At 45.6% G+C, this 13241-nt stretch overlaps 1 protein-coding gene across 1 annotated transcript in view; it reads right to left on the reverse strand.

Moving 5' to 3' along the window:
* Nucleotides 1–485: 485 nt before the first annotated feature.
* The window catches only part of USO1 (USO1 vesicle transport factor), a 33675-nt gene continuing 20919 nt past the window's right edge, over nt 486–13241 (reverse strand). The window contains exons 15-25 of the mRNA XM_014938357.1: nt 10301–10411; nt 9534–9652; nt 9257–9438; nt 8208–8329; nt 7303–7441; nt 6119–6282; nt 5700–5789; nt 4722–4802; nt 2767–2865; nt 2336–2551; nt 486–1473 (exon numbers count right to left, since the gene is read on the reverse strand). Coding sequence (XP_014793843.1) covers nt 1396–1473; nt 2336–2551; nt 2767–2865; nt 4722–4802; nt 5700–5789; nt 6119–6282; nt 7303–7441; nt 8208–8329; nt 9257–9438; nt 9534–9652; nt 10301–10411 — 1401 coding nt within the window. The 3' untranslated portion in view covers nt 486–1395. The remainder of the gene's footprint in view (nt 1474–2335; nt 2552–2766; nt 2866–4721; nt 4803–5699; nt 5790–6118; nt 6283–7302; nt 7442–8207; nt 8330–9256; nt 9439–9533; nt 9653–10300; nt 10412–13241) is intronic.

Below are 13241 nucleotides of genomic sequence, written 5' to 3' on the forward strand. Positions count from 1 at the left end.
AGGTCCTGACAGCTAAAATCATCTAGATTAAATATAACCTGGTCTGGTGGGAGGTGTCCCTGCCCGTGGCAGGGGGGTTGGAACTCAATGATCTTTAAGGTCCCTTCCAAGTCTAACCATTCTGATAGTACATAAAACCCACACCATAACGTCGAGGATGGAGTGCAAGCATGGAGCTTATTGAAACTACTCCTCCCAACAATCTCATGTTAAACACACACTGGGTCTTATGAGGTGGCTTCAAAAAAGTCTTTCCTCCCTGATCTTCCTCAAATTATCATTTGATTAAGGAGTGATTTTATTTAAAAAAAAAAAAAAGCAGCTACTGGGTTCTATATTGTTGAAAAATGCAAAAACTGCGCTAGCACCCCTGTGTACTCACATGGTGTTATTCTTACTTTCCTCTGCCTGGCTTTAGACAATTTTACATGTATATTACAAGATATGTTATTAAAGCAGGACAAGAGAATTAAATGAATGAGTACTAAGTGGAAATACCTATTTTTATTACCAAACAATGAAACCGATGCATTTACTGTATTCATTTTTTTCTTTTAAAATCTTATCTTTTATTCACTAGTCAAGAGCCAATAAGTTATATAAATCATAGTAGTTTTCATTTCCTTACTGAAGTAGTCAACAAGATTTTTTAGGTGTTTTTATGCTGACTCGGTAGCACGTTGCATCTTTAGAAAGAGCGTATTGGTCTTGGTCTTTCCAGAGAGATTCTTCTCAGGAATGCTACCTTTCTTGCACAGGTTTCCATGAAACCTCTTCCCTGTTATCCACATGGCACTGGGGTTCCCCGGGAGGTTCGGGATGCAGCCGTTCCAGGGGTGAAGGCACTCGAGGCTGGGCAGGTCCATCTGCACCCAGAGAACCAGCCCAGGAGGCTGGCCCAGTGGCCACCGCACGCCACAGCCACCCCAGCCCTTCCACCTCGCCCCTACTCCTGAAGGAAGCCATGAATGACACTGAAGCTCCATGCTGAAGGCAGGGGCAATGATTCCATTGGAGAGATGCTAAACCAAATACTTCTGTATTTAATTACGTTAAGAGATCCAGAAGGTTAAAACCATAAGCAAATGCACAGAACTTCTGCCAATGACAATGAGCCGGGCAGCAACATCGTCATCCCCATGCTTTAAACGGTGTCTAAAGCAACTTCTAAACAAGTACAATTTGGGATACTCATGTAGAACTTAAACAGTGATTTTTGTTTGCTTCACCTAGTATGAAGGGTTTTCAAACACTTCAGTAACTTACAATTAGTCCCACGGTTGCCATTTTCCCATCTGCTTCTCTAAGCAGACGTTTTGCTTTGTATACCAGTAATAGATTTTTTTCCCCCCAATAACAATGCAATCTAGTTGTCGTGGAACACACAAAAGCATTCTAGTCTTGCTCCTCTTCGTCCCCATCCTCATCTTCATCCCCTTGATCTCCAGATTCAATATCATCTTCATCTTCAACCTGAAACGAAGACAGATCTGCCGTGAGCAGCAACATCCCTTACTCCGATCCACCCTTCTGAAGGCAACACCAGTGCTGAGGGAGTGGAAATCAGCCTAAAGCTGACCTCAAATTATCAAGCTGTATCCAGTAGCACTTAATAAAGGCAACTGCTGTCACGTCACACAGTTTCTAACTTGGTTGCTAAGGTGGCTGACTCCAGCACCACCCGTTCTGCCCAGTACATCCCAGTAAGGAACTCCACACACACTTTTGTTTCTCATACAGTTGTGTCAACCAAACCCCACATTCTTCACCGAATAGGCTGAGGAGGAAAATAGGTCTGTCCAGGGCTTTGCGAAGCCAGGAGTGAAGCTGCTGGAGTTCTCTAGGGTACTCTCTCCCTGTTTAGGTGATTTTCAAGTCAGACTGAAAGATTCCTTGGCTACACTTCCCAGATCTGCACTTCCTACAAATACTTGTCAGTACAAGAGAACCCATCACAGACTCTTTAAAAGCCGATTCCTGCAGCTGAAGCTAAACCAGATGACTGCTAACTACTAAAATCTAATCTTCCTTTACGAAGGATTGCATAAATGACAGAGTGATTGTCTCCTGACAGGAGATCCAGGCTGTAGCCTGGAGTTCAGCCACACTAACTGCGGAACCACAGCTGGTTACATCCACCTTAGGTCACACCTCCAGCTTCCAGTCACAAGGACTCTTCAAAGAAACTGCCCAGAAGAGGAGGCTCCCAGACACTGCCCTGACAGTTTGCGGCACTGCTTAAGAAACAGAGCTGCCTCACCAGACACACTGGGTCTAGCACTGCCATCCCCATTGCTCAGACCTGTGAACTCACTTGAACCGTTGTTTTGCTTACCGGGACACCCAGATCCTTCAGTTTGATCTTCAGCGCTGATAGTTTCTGATCCTGGTCAGCCAAAAGCACCAGAAGGTCATCCTGTTCTTTCTTCGATTCTGCAACTTCTTGCTGAAGTTTGCTTTTCTCATCTTGCAAGATAGCAACCGTGCTGCTGGATGAATCCAGGTGCTGTTTTAGGGATTCTTTTTCCTCAGAAAGGGCTTTGACTTCACTCTGGCAAGAGGAAAAATCCCACTCTGGGTTACACCATAAGCACAGGAACAGCTGAAGCCTTGTTTCCTCCAGACACATTCCATAACTCCCTGTAACAGCTCCAGCCCCACCGAGTGCCCCGTGGCCTTGCTCCCGCTCCCGTCCGTACCCAAACTCCCCTTCCTGCCAGCAGGAGGGGGGCAGGTGGAAGGGTTTGGTGTTCACCCACTACCAACCTTCAGTTCCTTTATTTCTTGCTGAAGCCGTCCCTCCAATTCCGAGCTGTTCACTGCCACCGCACCACTGTCTGCTACCACGGGCTCTGCACCTGCAGTCTGGGGACAGGGAACTCACATCAGAGCACTGAATGCCTCCCACACAAAGCCAGCAATCCGAGACGTTACACACAGTCTGTTGTGGAACTTAAAAGCATTATTTTCTTCTTACAGCACAGCCAAGGTGGGGCAGGTGGATACAGCCTGCACTGCAAGGCATCAGGGCACAGACGTGAGCCTCCCGGGGTCTCAATACACACATGTAGGAGAACACAAGGTGCAGCCCTTATTTCATCGTGCACACACGAAGGAGAACACAAGGTGCAGCCCTTATTTCATACAAATTGCACTCCAAAAGACTGTTTGGTTTTTCCTAGGCAGACCCTGTCTATTTCAGGTCACCAGCCTTCACTCAGATGCTTCTGAAGTGCCAAAGATTCCTTTTTAATTCAGCTAAATATCCGAATCTTTGGATGTGACAACTAAAAATAGCAACAGTTTAGTCTCAGCCAGCCCTACCCAAAGTAGAAACACAGTTTAAGTAATGTGGGGGGTTCTTTTGTACAGTTTTCTTTTGGTCTTTTATCAGAGTTCGGTTGATGGCTGGACTAGATGATCTTAAGAGTCCCTTCCAAGCTGGACAATTCTATGATAAAGTTGTTATTTCCCAAATGTGGCAACTGCCTTCCAGCCAGAACTTTAACACGGCATGAACTCAGGACAGTTCCTTCTGCAGTTACACCACGGGGAGGCCAGAGCTGTGGGGCAGGTCTGTGGGATGGCGGTGGGGTGGCAGAGGCCAACACTTGTGCAGTGGCATCTTCTGTCAGAGCAGCTGGGACTCTGGGAGTGTTAAAAACCTTCTTCTCTCAGAGGAGCTGTACGTTACATTAATCACTCGGTATTTTCCCTGCACAAGTCCCCTTTCTCACAATACTGACATTTGGTGCACAAGTCAGACCACACCAGCCAGAAGCAAGAGTTTAAGTGAGTCCAGTTACCACAGAGCAGCTGCCCTGGTTTTATTTTAGCCGAGTTCCCAGGCAGGAGCTCCCACCAACACATACTGCCACCATTCCAGTTGCTCCTGCAGCATTATCTGTTACAGCTGTGGAAACATCTCTAACATTTTCATGCATCTGTTACAGCTCAGCTGTGGAAACATCTCTAACATTTTCATGCAACTCGTCATTTAAGTTCTCCAGCTTAATGTTCACTTTCTAATGCTGTTAGCTAGTTTTGAGGACACTTGCATTTATTTAGCTATTCTATAAGGTTCTATTGGCTAATCTTTTCAAGGCACAGCTAAAAAATCATTTAAGTTCTCCAGCTTAACATTCACTTTCTAATGCCGTTAGCTGGTTTTGAGGACACAATTGCATTTATTTAGCTATTCTATAAGTTTCTGTTGGCTAATCTTTTCAAGGCACAGCTAAAAACAGCTCTGGGGCATTTGGAGGTCTGCACAGGGAGATGCACCTACCATTTGCCATTCAACTGCACCTCAACTGTCTAATGAGTATCCTCGACTGTTTGTCAGGATAACGATCCCTCTCATGTACCTGCTATCATGCATTTGTGTCTCAAGAGATTATTTCCTTTGGTTAGGGTGCAAGCTTAGAACACTGATTAGCTGGTTTAAAAATACCAGTTAAAAATACCCCTTTGTTTAAAAATACCAGTGACCAGCAGCCTCATGGAGCACTGGCTGGGCTGGAAGTCCCCTCCTTCCTCAGGAAGGATTTGTCTAGGGAACACACCCTATTTAAAACACTGCTGGAGTCACTTGTGGATGCGTATTCTTAAAACATGCTTGGTTTAGGACAACAGCTATAGACAGTATAAGCAGGAAAGCAAAGTCTTCAAGATTTAGTCCCCAAAGGAAAATTAAGGAACGCTTTCACTGGTACCATTACCTGTAGCTTTTGATTCTCCATCTGAAGCCTCGAGATTTCTGCAGCCTGTAGTTGTACCTGAGTCCTGAGCATTTCTAATTCCTTTGGGAAACAAAGACAAACATACTTTTAGGATAATTTGACAAAGCAAGGTTCACATTACATTTTTCTTTAATTAAACGCTTCCAGACTAACTGCCTCACACTAGCACACGTGAGAGGAAAGCTGTGTGTGTCTCAGCAAGAGCACAGCAACCATTTCTCTAAAAAACAAAACCAGTCAGCAACACGCACTCTTTTCAGCCCTGCTCTGAGGAAATCTTTTTGTGGAATTGCCCAACCTGTCCCAGCCCCAGTGGTGTTCATGAAGGTGTTCCACACACTGGCATCCCATTACTATCCTCTACACAGCACCATTCCTGGTACAGGAGCCCAGTGTTAACACAGCACCATTCCTGGTACAGGAGCCCAGTATGGCTTAAATTAATCCAGGCATTAGTTCTCTAATCAAAGAAACTCTGCTAGGTATTTTTTGAGCAACAGCTACCTTAAATTACAGAATCTGCAGATATTTAAACACTTACTCTGTGCTGTACATCTAACACCTGGAAGCTTTCCTATCAACATTTAAAGATATGTTTTGCAGTGGATAAACAGATTTTGGAAGCCTGAAGAGCCAGGTGAAGGATATCCTCCTGGCTCCAGCCTGCTCAGCAAAAAAACCTGATTTGTTTTTGGATGTGTGATCTTGATGCTCCAAGATAAGTGCCAGCATCCCGTAAAGGTACACCATTAAAAACATCAACATGCTCAGACTGATTCATTTTTGGATGCGTGATCTCGATGCTCCAAGATGAGTACCAGCATCCCATGAAGGGTACACCATTAAAAACATCAACATGCTCAGGAATCAGTGCTCCTCCTGAGGTTGGACAAAGCTCCCATCCCATCCCAAGCTACCGCTGCTCACCACAGCTTTGCTGAAATACCCCCAATTCACCTTCTGTAGTTCATTATTGTGCTCCAAGCTGCCAGATTTGCTGGTCTCTGATGATTGCTCTGTTGTTCCTATTTCCAACTGTGAAGACTTCTGTAACAGCAACAGGAGAATCAGCCTTAGAACTAGACAGGCTAAATATAGTCACGTTGCCAGAACACAGAGCAAACACAAGCACACAAGCATGTGTGCTTGCACAATCAATGGTGCCAGTTGTCTGACTGCCACCGTCCTGAGCACTTACACAGCTACAGCTAATTTCGTTGAGAACACAAACTGGAAGCTGCACCGAGTTCTGCTGAGACGACCAATGGTCCCAGTTTGCCTGTCACCATCCTGAGCATTTACACAGCTACAGCTAATTACCTTGAGAACAGGAACTGGAAGCTGCACCGAGTTCTGCTGAGAGAATTAGCACTTACCAATTTTTCAATCACAGAATCCTTTTCCCTTAACTGCCCTTGCAGCACTTCATGCTTGTTTTTCCATTCTTCCAACTCGTCTCTCAGTTTGCTCACTTCTTCCACCTGAATGCCATTCATCTGAAAGGTATCACTGTGGGAATTATGGTGCTGAGTGTCCTTTCCTAGAAGACACAGTTTATAACAACAGTCACAAAAACCCAACATTCACTCTGAAGGTAGCTTTGAACACACCAATTACAGTATTCACTGCCCGTCCTCCTCTGGCCCCACAGGGCAATACAAGCCATTCTAACTCAAGAACCAAGCAGAACATTTAAGAATTCTCTGTCAAAAGCTGAATAAAGAGCCCAAGCACAAAGCAAGAACAAATTATACCTCATAACCAATCTGATAGCCTTCTATGATGCCATAACCGGTTGGTTGGATGAGGGGAGGGCAGCAGATGTCATCTACCTTGACTTCAGCAAGGCTTTTGACACTGTCTCCCATAACATCCTCATTGGGAAACTGAGGCAGTATGGGCTGGATGAGGGGACAGTGAGGTGGATTGAGAACTGGCTGTGTGACAGGACCCAAAGGGTAATTATTAATGGAGCAGGTTCAAGTTGGAAGCCTGTAACCAGTGGAGTCCCCCAGGGGTCAATACTTGGACCCGTGCTGTTTAATATATTCATCAGTGACCTGGACGAGGGGACAGAGTGTATCCTCAGCAAGTTTGCTGATGATACACAGTATTCACTGCCCGTCCTCCTCTGGCCCCACAGGGCAATACAAGCCATTCTAACTCAAGAACCAAGCAGAACATTTAAGAATTCTCTGTCAAAAGCTGAATAAAGAGCCCAAGCACAAAGCAAGAACAAATTATACCTCATTCCCATTTTCAGACTGTCCTCTCAGTTATCACTGTGCTTTATTCTATAAGTTTGGAGGCACTTAAAGCAAAACCTCATTTTTAGATAACGAAACAAGATCTGATGCTTAATCAATATTGCTTGCAATGCTCAACATCAACTTGAAAAAAAGTGTATTTTATCTCTACAGGAAGTTTTGATGTGCTGCGGAACACACAACAGGATGCTGGAAGGGAGAAAAGCCTGGCTGCTGGAGCTGTTCTGTAACTCACCGTAGGTCACACAATTTGCACTGGTAAGATTATTTTTTATTGTTCTTTCTGAACCTACCCAGCTGTACTTTAAGGAGATTATATTGGTCCTTATGCTGCTGGATCTGCGACACTTGCTGTGTAACTGTTGCTTGGAGCTGTTCGTTTTGAGATGTTAAAGTGTTAACTCGCTGTTTTAATTCTTCAAGCTCCTGGTCCTATGAGAGGAGGGAAAAAAAAAAAAAAGGCACTTAAGTAATACCACTTTTGAACACAATACTGTCAGGAGGGCAGATAAAGACAGACAGACCAACCTCAACTGCACCATTCCACAGTCCCAGGTGGTGACACTGTCAGTGCTACCTGTGACAGATGAGCAGAAAAGCCCCACACAAACCTAGACAGCTATTCCTAGGAAACGTGCCCCTTAATTCCACATGTACCCCTCTATTCTGTGTCCATTCCACATCCCTGAACTGGAAACACCCGCTTCAGTTCCTCATTAGCTGTTTAAGTTAATTAGCTTTGCTCCTCTACTTCTCAATCTAAGCTATGGCAACAAGTAAACTACCCTTGGGGGAAAAGAAACCTGAGTCCAAACACAGGAGGTTTGTCCAAACTTCACTGCCCAACCTCATCTCTTCTCTCAGCCACGTCACCTGTCAGCTTGTCAAAGGTGAGAGCACTGAACTCACAATCACACCTCTCTGCCAAGGGCTGTGAGATCTCTCCAGTTACTCATTTGAAAAGAAACACTGGACACAGGCAAGCGCAAACGTACCCCGGGAAAAGAATTAAACTTAACCAGTGTTCTAAACACCAGCATTTCAGTTAAACCAGAACTTGGCTGAAGTGTTTTTAGAAGCGTTTCTCTGCTCCTTGTTACTTGTTTTGGAACAGGGGGCATCAAACTGCACTGCAGTGCCTCTGAAAGGCAGAACCAACACCTTCTGGAGACACACACATATCCTAACTCCCTCTTACCTGCTCCCTGATGACTTTCTTGTAGTGAGTCACAATGTTGTCATGCTGTTCCAATGTCTTCTTCACCTCCTCCTCCTTTTTATCTTCCTCACTGGACTTGTAAATAGCTTTACTTATGACACCTGTCAAAAACAGGAAAGCCCAGTTCACACATCTCTTGTCTGTCCTCAAAACAGTCTCAGCCCCACTGAGTTTAACCTGGTTTGTGACATTAGAAACTCAACCTGCACTTTAAAAAAAAGCAATTGTCACAAGCAGGTTTAAGAAAATAGGAAACAGCAACCTTTTTATAGCAAGGTTTGCACACGTACTACTTTACACGGGTTTAGAGGCGCAAATGGCTGTTTTGAGTCCTTCCCATCAGAAAAGGTGTGTTTTGACTTGCGTTATGGCTCTGCTACAACTGATGCCCAAGTGGTCGTGCAGGTAATTGAAAAACACAGGACTACAAGGGCAACCTGCAGATGAAAGACAACTGGGCAAAACACAAATGGGCAAAACCCTCCTCACTAGTGGTGCTTCAAGGGGTTTTGCTTCTCTAAACTGATTTAAGTTGGGCAATATTAACAGGACATTAGTTAGACGTGCAGGATGATGACAACCTGTCTCTTTTGTGAAGGACAGAAAGTCCTCTCATTTCTAACACGCCAGGAAATTCAGCATTCATAATTTTTCTTAATCAGTTAGGAACAGCAACTATCTACATTGTCCACTTCCACAAGTCAAGCTTCTATGACCATGGTAAGTGCTCAGTACTTCAGTCTCAGTGTGAGCACAGGGAAATGCTCCTCTTGGTCAGTGTGGTAACTCAGAAGAATCATTTCACCTAAAAATATGATCATGTTATCCAGTCGTAGTATCAGAGTATCTTTTCTAAACACTTGAACTGCGAGCTTAGGTATATGATTACCTGCAGTACTGTAACATGGTTTTCAGAATACTCCATTTTGTTATCATCACACCACTTAGAAGAGGGTTACATTCAGCACATTTGGTAGTTCAGTCACCAGTTCATCAGAAAAACTAAGGAAATGAAGAGAACATCTCACCTTCCAGCTCCTTCACCAGCTTGGTAAATTCATGATCAAACATCATGTGGTCTGGGATAGAAAAACTAGGCTGTGGTTTCTGAGCAGCTCTGGAATAGAGTTCATGTTTGCTAATGAAGCCCAGCTTCTCAATGAAGTTCTCCCTGCCAATCCTCTTCTCAATCAGCTGTTTCAGCTTCTCTCTGAAAGGCAGAGACAAATCAATCACAGCACAACACTTGGAAGAGAAGTGAACCCATCCCGGGTTCCCGTGGTCTGTTCCATCCATCATACTTACTTCCTATAATTTTCGAGGGAATTGTCATTGTAGTAGATGGAAATGCCAAGCAGAAGTGCACACAGGCCCTGGACGAGCTGCTCCTCTTCTCCAAGGTTTTCAGCAATCTGCCCTGTGAGCTAGAGATCTTGTTAAGGATATTTGAGGTTTTCATGAGCACAATACGCGTAACATACCTCTCCCTGTATAAACTCCCATTAAAATTATTTTCACATGTAAAACCAAGCTGGATTAGGAAGCAGCCAAAATAGCTGATGAAACCCTGGCAAAGCTGGCTTTTATTTTTGAAGGATTTAGGTAAGCAGTGGTTTCCCTGAAATTCCTTTCCTCAGTAACTGTTCAACCAAAGAGATTTAGTTGTTCCAAAACAGACTTTCAGTTTAGATAAGGTGACAGTTTAGCCACATCTTTTTCCTGAAAAGCAAGTACAGATATGAGTTTGAGCAGCAGTAGGAGGCATTCTCCCTACCTCTTGGGTATAACCTAAGTCACACTAAAAATATCCCTGGGCTTGTTGCAATACACACACACACTGTGCTGGCAGAATGCTGCCTTGCTGCGGTACTGAAATTTACCTGAGCATCTCAGACAGGTCAGATACACACAGCACTGCCAGCGACAGCCGGTCCTAGCTCTTGTCCCAAGGCATTTTCTTTTATGTTGTGGGATGTCCCAGCAAGGTGACCCAGATAAACATTTCACTTGCAGGGGCATAATCCAAGAGATTCCCCGGGAAGCGGTTCTCCTCCGCGGGCGGCCAAGGATACGAAAGGGACGTTGGCTGGATTGTGCAGGAAATGGGTGACGGCGATGGAGCAGTTGCTCAGCCACGTGCAAAGCAGCATCAGCAGCCCAACCCTCGTCTGCACTTTGCTGCCCTGAAAAGGATGAGACCCCCCCATCGTCATCTTTCCACAGCGGAGCACTGAAACACCAAAAAAAACACTGCACCCATTCAGAACTCGCCCATTTTCACCTCGTGGTTTTAAAAAACAACAAGTCACATCTTTCAAAATGCCCATTTGTTAGTTATACTGAACACAGCTTTAGTGCTTTAATGAAACCAGTATTAAACCACTCATATTTAACTGTTTTCAGAGCAAAACAACAAGCAACACAGATGTGAAGTATGACTTAAGGCAAATTAGCACCGATATAAATATCATAACAAATTAGTTCTGCATTTATAATTAATACTAGGGTAACACGAAGGAACACACACACACACACAACCCCTGTAAAGATGGAACAAGGTGTAAGTCAGGCAAGGATTCCCTGTGAGAAGAGATGCATCAAGACCTCCCCTGCTGACTGAAAACTGCCACGTCTTCCTAATGCCATTTGCTAAGTAAAGAAAGAGAATACTGGAGTGGCTTTTGGTTCAATACACACATTAGGCCAGCCAGAGGAACACTAACTGCAGTATTTGGATTTGTTAATTAGGGAAAATTAGTTTTCATCTAGCAAATTGACCGTCTTCTCACTTCTGCCCCCCTTGTCTTTGCTGCAGATCCCACGGGCACAGGACAGACACACACCACTTCTGACAGCCTGCATTCGGAAGGCAACCAAAGAAAACGTTCCCTGCACGGAAACCTAAACTTCACAAAAATCACCAAATAAATTGGGTAGAGAAACTGGAAGCTAAAGTCAAGTCTCGGAGGCAAGATGGGGCATATGGAGCTGCTGGGATATCTTCAAAAGGGGTCAAGAAAACACGCTGGAAGGAGCGGTCACAGGGATGAAGACAGCAGGAAGAGAGAAGTCTTCATCAACAGCAAAGAAGGAGGCTGTGCTTGAGAGTCACCTGCACTTGTGACACTGAACTTCCATCCTCCCCCTGACAGCCCCCACGCTTCAGGGCTGGGGGCAGTGCTATTTTTAGCTGTAGCGAAGCATTAAAAAGCCCCTCAAGGTCTTTGAATGAGCCAGTCCCAGTTTGCCCATGGAAACAGGCAGCGAGCTGCAGTCTGGCAAGAAGCTCTTCCGTGCAGGCTCCCAGCTGCCCCAGTGCCACCACAGACCATGAGATGGCCAGGAACTGTGTCTAACCACTCCAGAAGGAAATACCAAGCTCTGAAGAGATTGCCTTCAGGGACTCCCCTCTGAGGTGCTGCCGTTTGCTGCAGTCTATGACCATGGCTAGGATGAAACCCTCTCCCTAAAGGACGAGAACACAGATTACAGACAGACTGTGGCAGCCATCCCTAACGCTGCACAGGGAGAAGAGGGAGCACCTGGTCCTTCATCATCATTTCTTCCAGAGTCCCAAGTGAAGTGCTAGAACAGCAGAGGACACGGTGATCACCGACTGCACAGCTCCTGCCTGCTGCGTGTCACGGTGAGTACTGCACACCCTGCCACCAATCTCTGTGACCCTCTCGTGCTGTTGCATTAACACACAGATGATCTGCCGTGCTGCTGCCCTTCCAGCTGGATGCCACAGCTGGTTTCCACCCACCTAGACCTCACTGCAAACGGCCTAGTCCCCACCAAACTCTGTTCTCCTCTTGCCCTCTCCTCTCCTCTGGACCAGCTCATTTAGGCTTTCCCCGTTACCATTGTGCATTTCCCCTACCCGCCTTGCACTTGGTAATTAATGATTTCTATGCAACATAGCACTTTCACATCTCTGCTGATGAGGTGACATTCATGTCCAAGACAGTCGAATGACAAGACATGTTTAAGAGATACTCACTATCCTGTGGAGGGTTTATGTTTTATTCCCCACTGTGTTCACACTCCAGGTGGGGCATGAATTGAGACACAAGGTGACAAATCACAGGTCTTACAAGTTCATACAATCACCTGCCACACCACATGGGTGCAGTGAACTACAAGGGCACAGTCTCGTCAAGCAGCTTGGCTGAAGAACCTGCTGACAGGGGATGTGCTTCCTCGTTGCCACCTCCCAGAACTGCAGGGTCACTTAGGTTGAAAGGAACCCTGAAAATCACATAGGCTGTGCACAGCACGAGAGCGCTGTAAAAGCATCAATCCTGCCCAAATTACTTCCAGATTAGATGCAGCAACAGCCTCATGACCTGCCAATGGGGTAACCTGCCCCAGAAGCCCCTTTGGGGAAACGGGACCCCAACGCAGCAGCGCTGAAGGATGGAGTGTCCTTGTACCAGCGGGATGGATGGAGCATCCACCCTCCACCCTTGCAGTGGTGGATGCCCCACTGGGCAACCGACAGGAAAACTGCCCTTTTTTCCCCCCATGTATTGCTCCTTACACCTCAGACTGCTTCAAAACTGCTGAAAATACCTTCTCCCCTGTCCTTCCATTTAGAGGAGAGCCATGCCTTTCCCCATGCCCACCCTTAGAGTCTCCAGCGAACCCGAGAACAGGCCACTTGGCTTCACCACCTCCACCCAGCTCCTGTTTCTACACACGCCAGCCTTGGCTATGCTTAACCAGTTTAATTGCTGACAGTCTGCATTTAATCCCCAGTAACCACCGAGCAATACCACTTTCACCCTGCTGGGACAGCCAAAAGTTACTTGGAACAACCAGAATCAGTCCAAGGAAGTTAGAAGTTCAGAGTGAATAATTACTGACAGAATGGCCACAGCACCTAATTATCTGTGCTGAGACATCAGTCGTGCCAAGGTACTAGTTGTCAAGGGATGGACTCAGTTCTCCCCTAACTGAACAAAAAGAAATGCTTCAAGCAGAACAAACAAGCAACAAGAAACCCTTTTC

Source organism: Calidris pugnax, unplaced genomic scaffold (genome assembly GCF_001431845.1).
Source record: "Calidris pugnax isolate Ruff unplaced genomic scaffold, ASM143184v1 scaffold72, whole genome shotgun sequence".
NCBI classification, from domain to species: domain Eukaryota; kingdom Metazoa; phylum Chordata; class Aves; order Charadriiformes; family Scolopacidae; genus Calidris; species Calidris pugnax.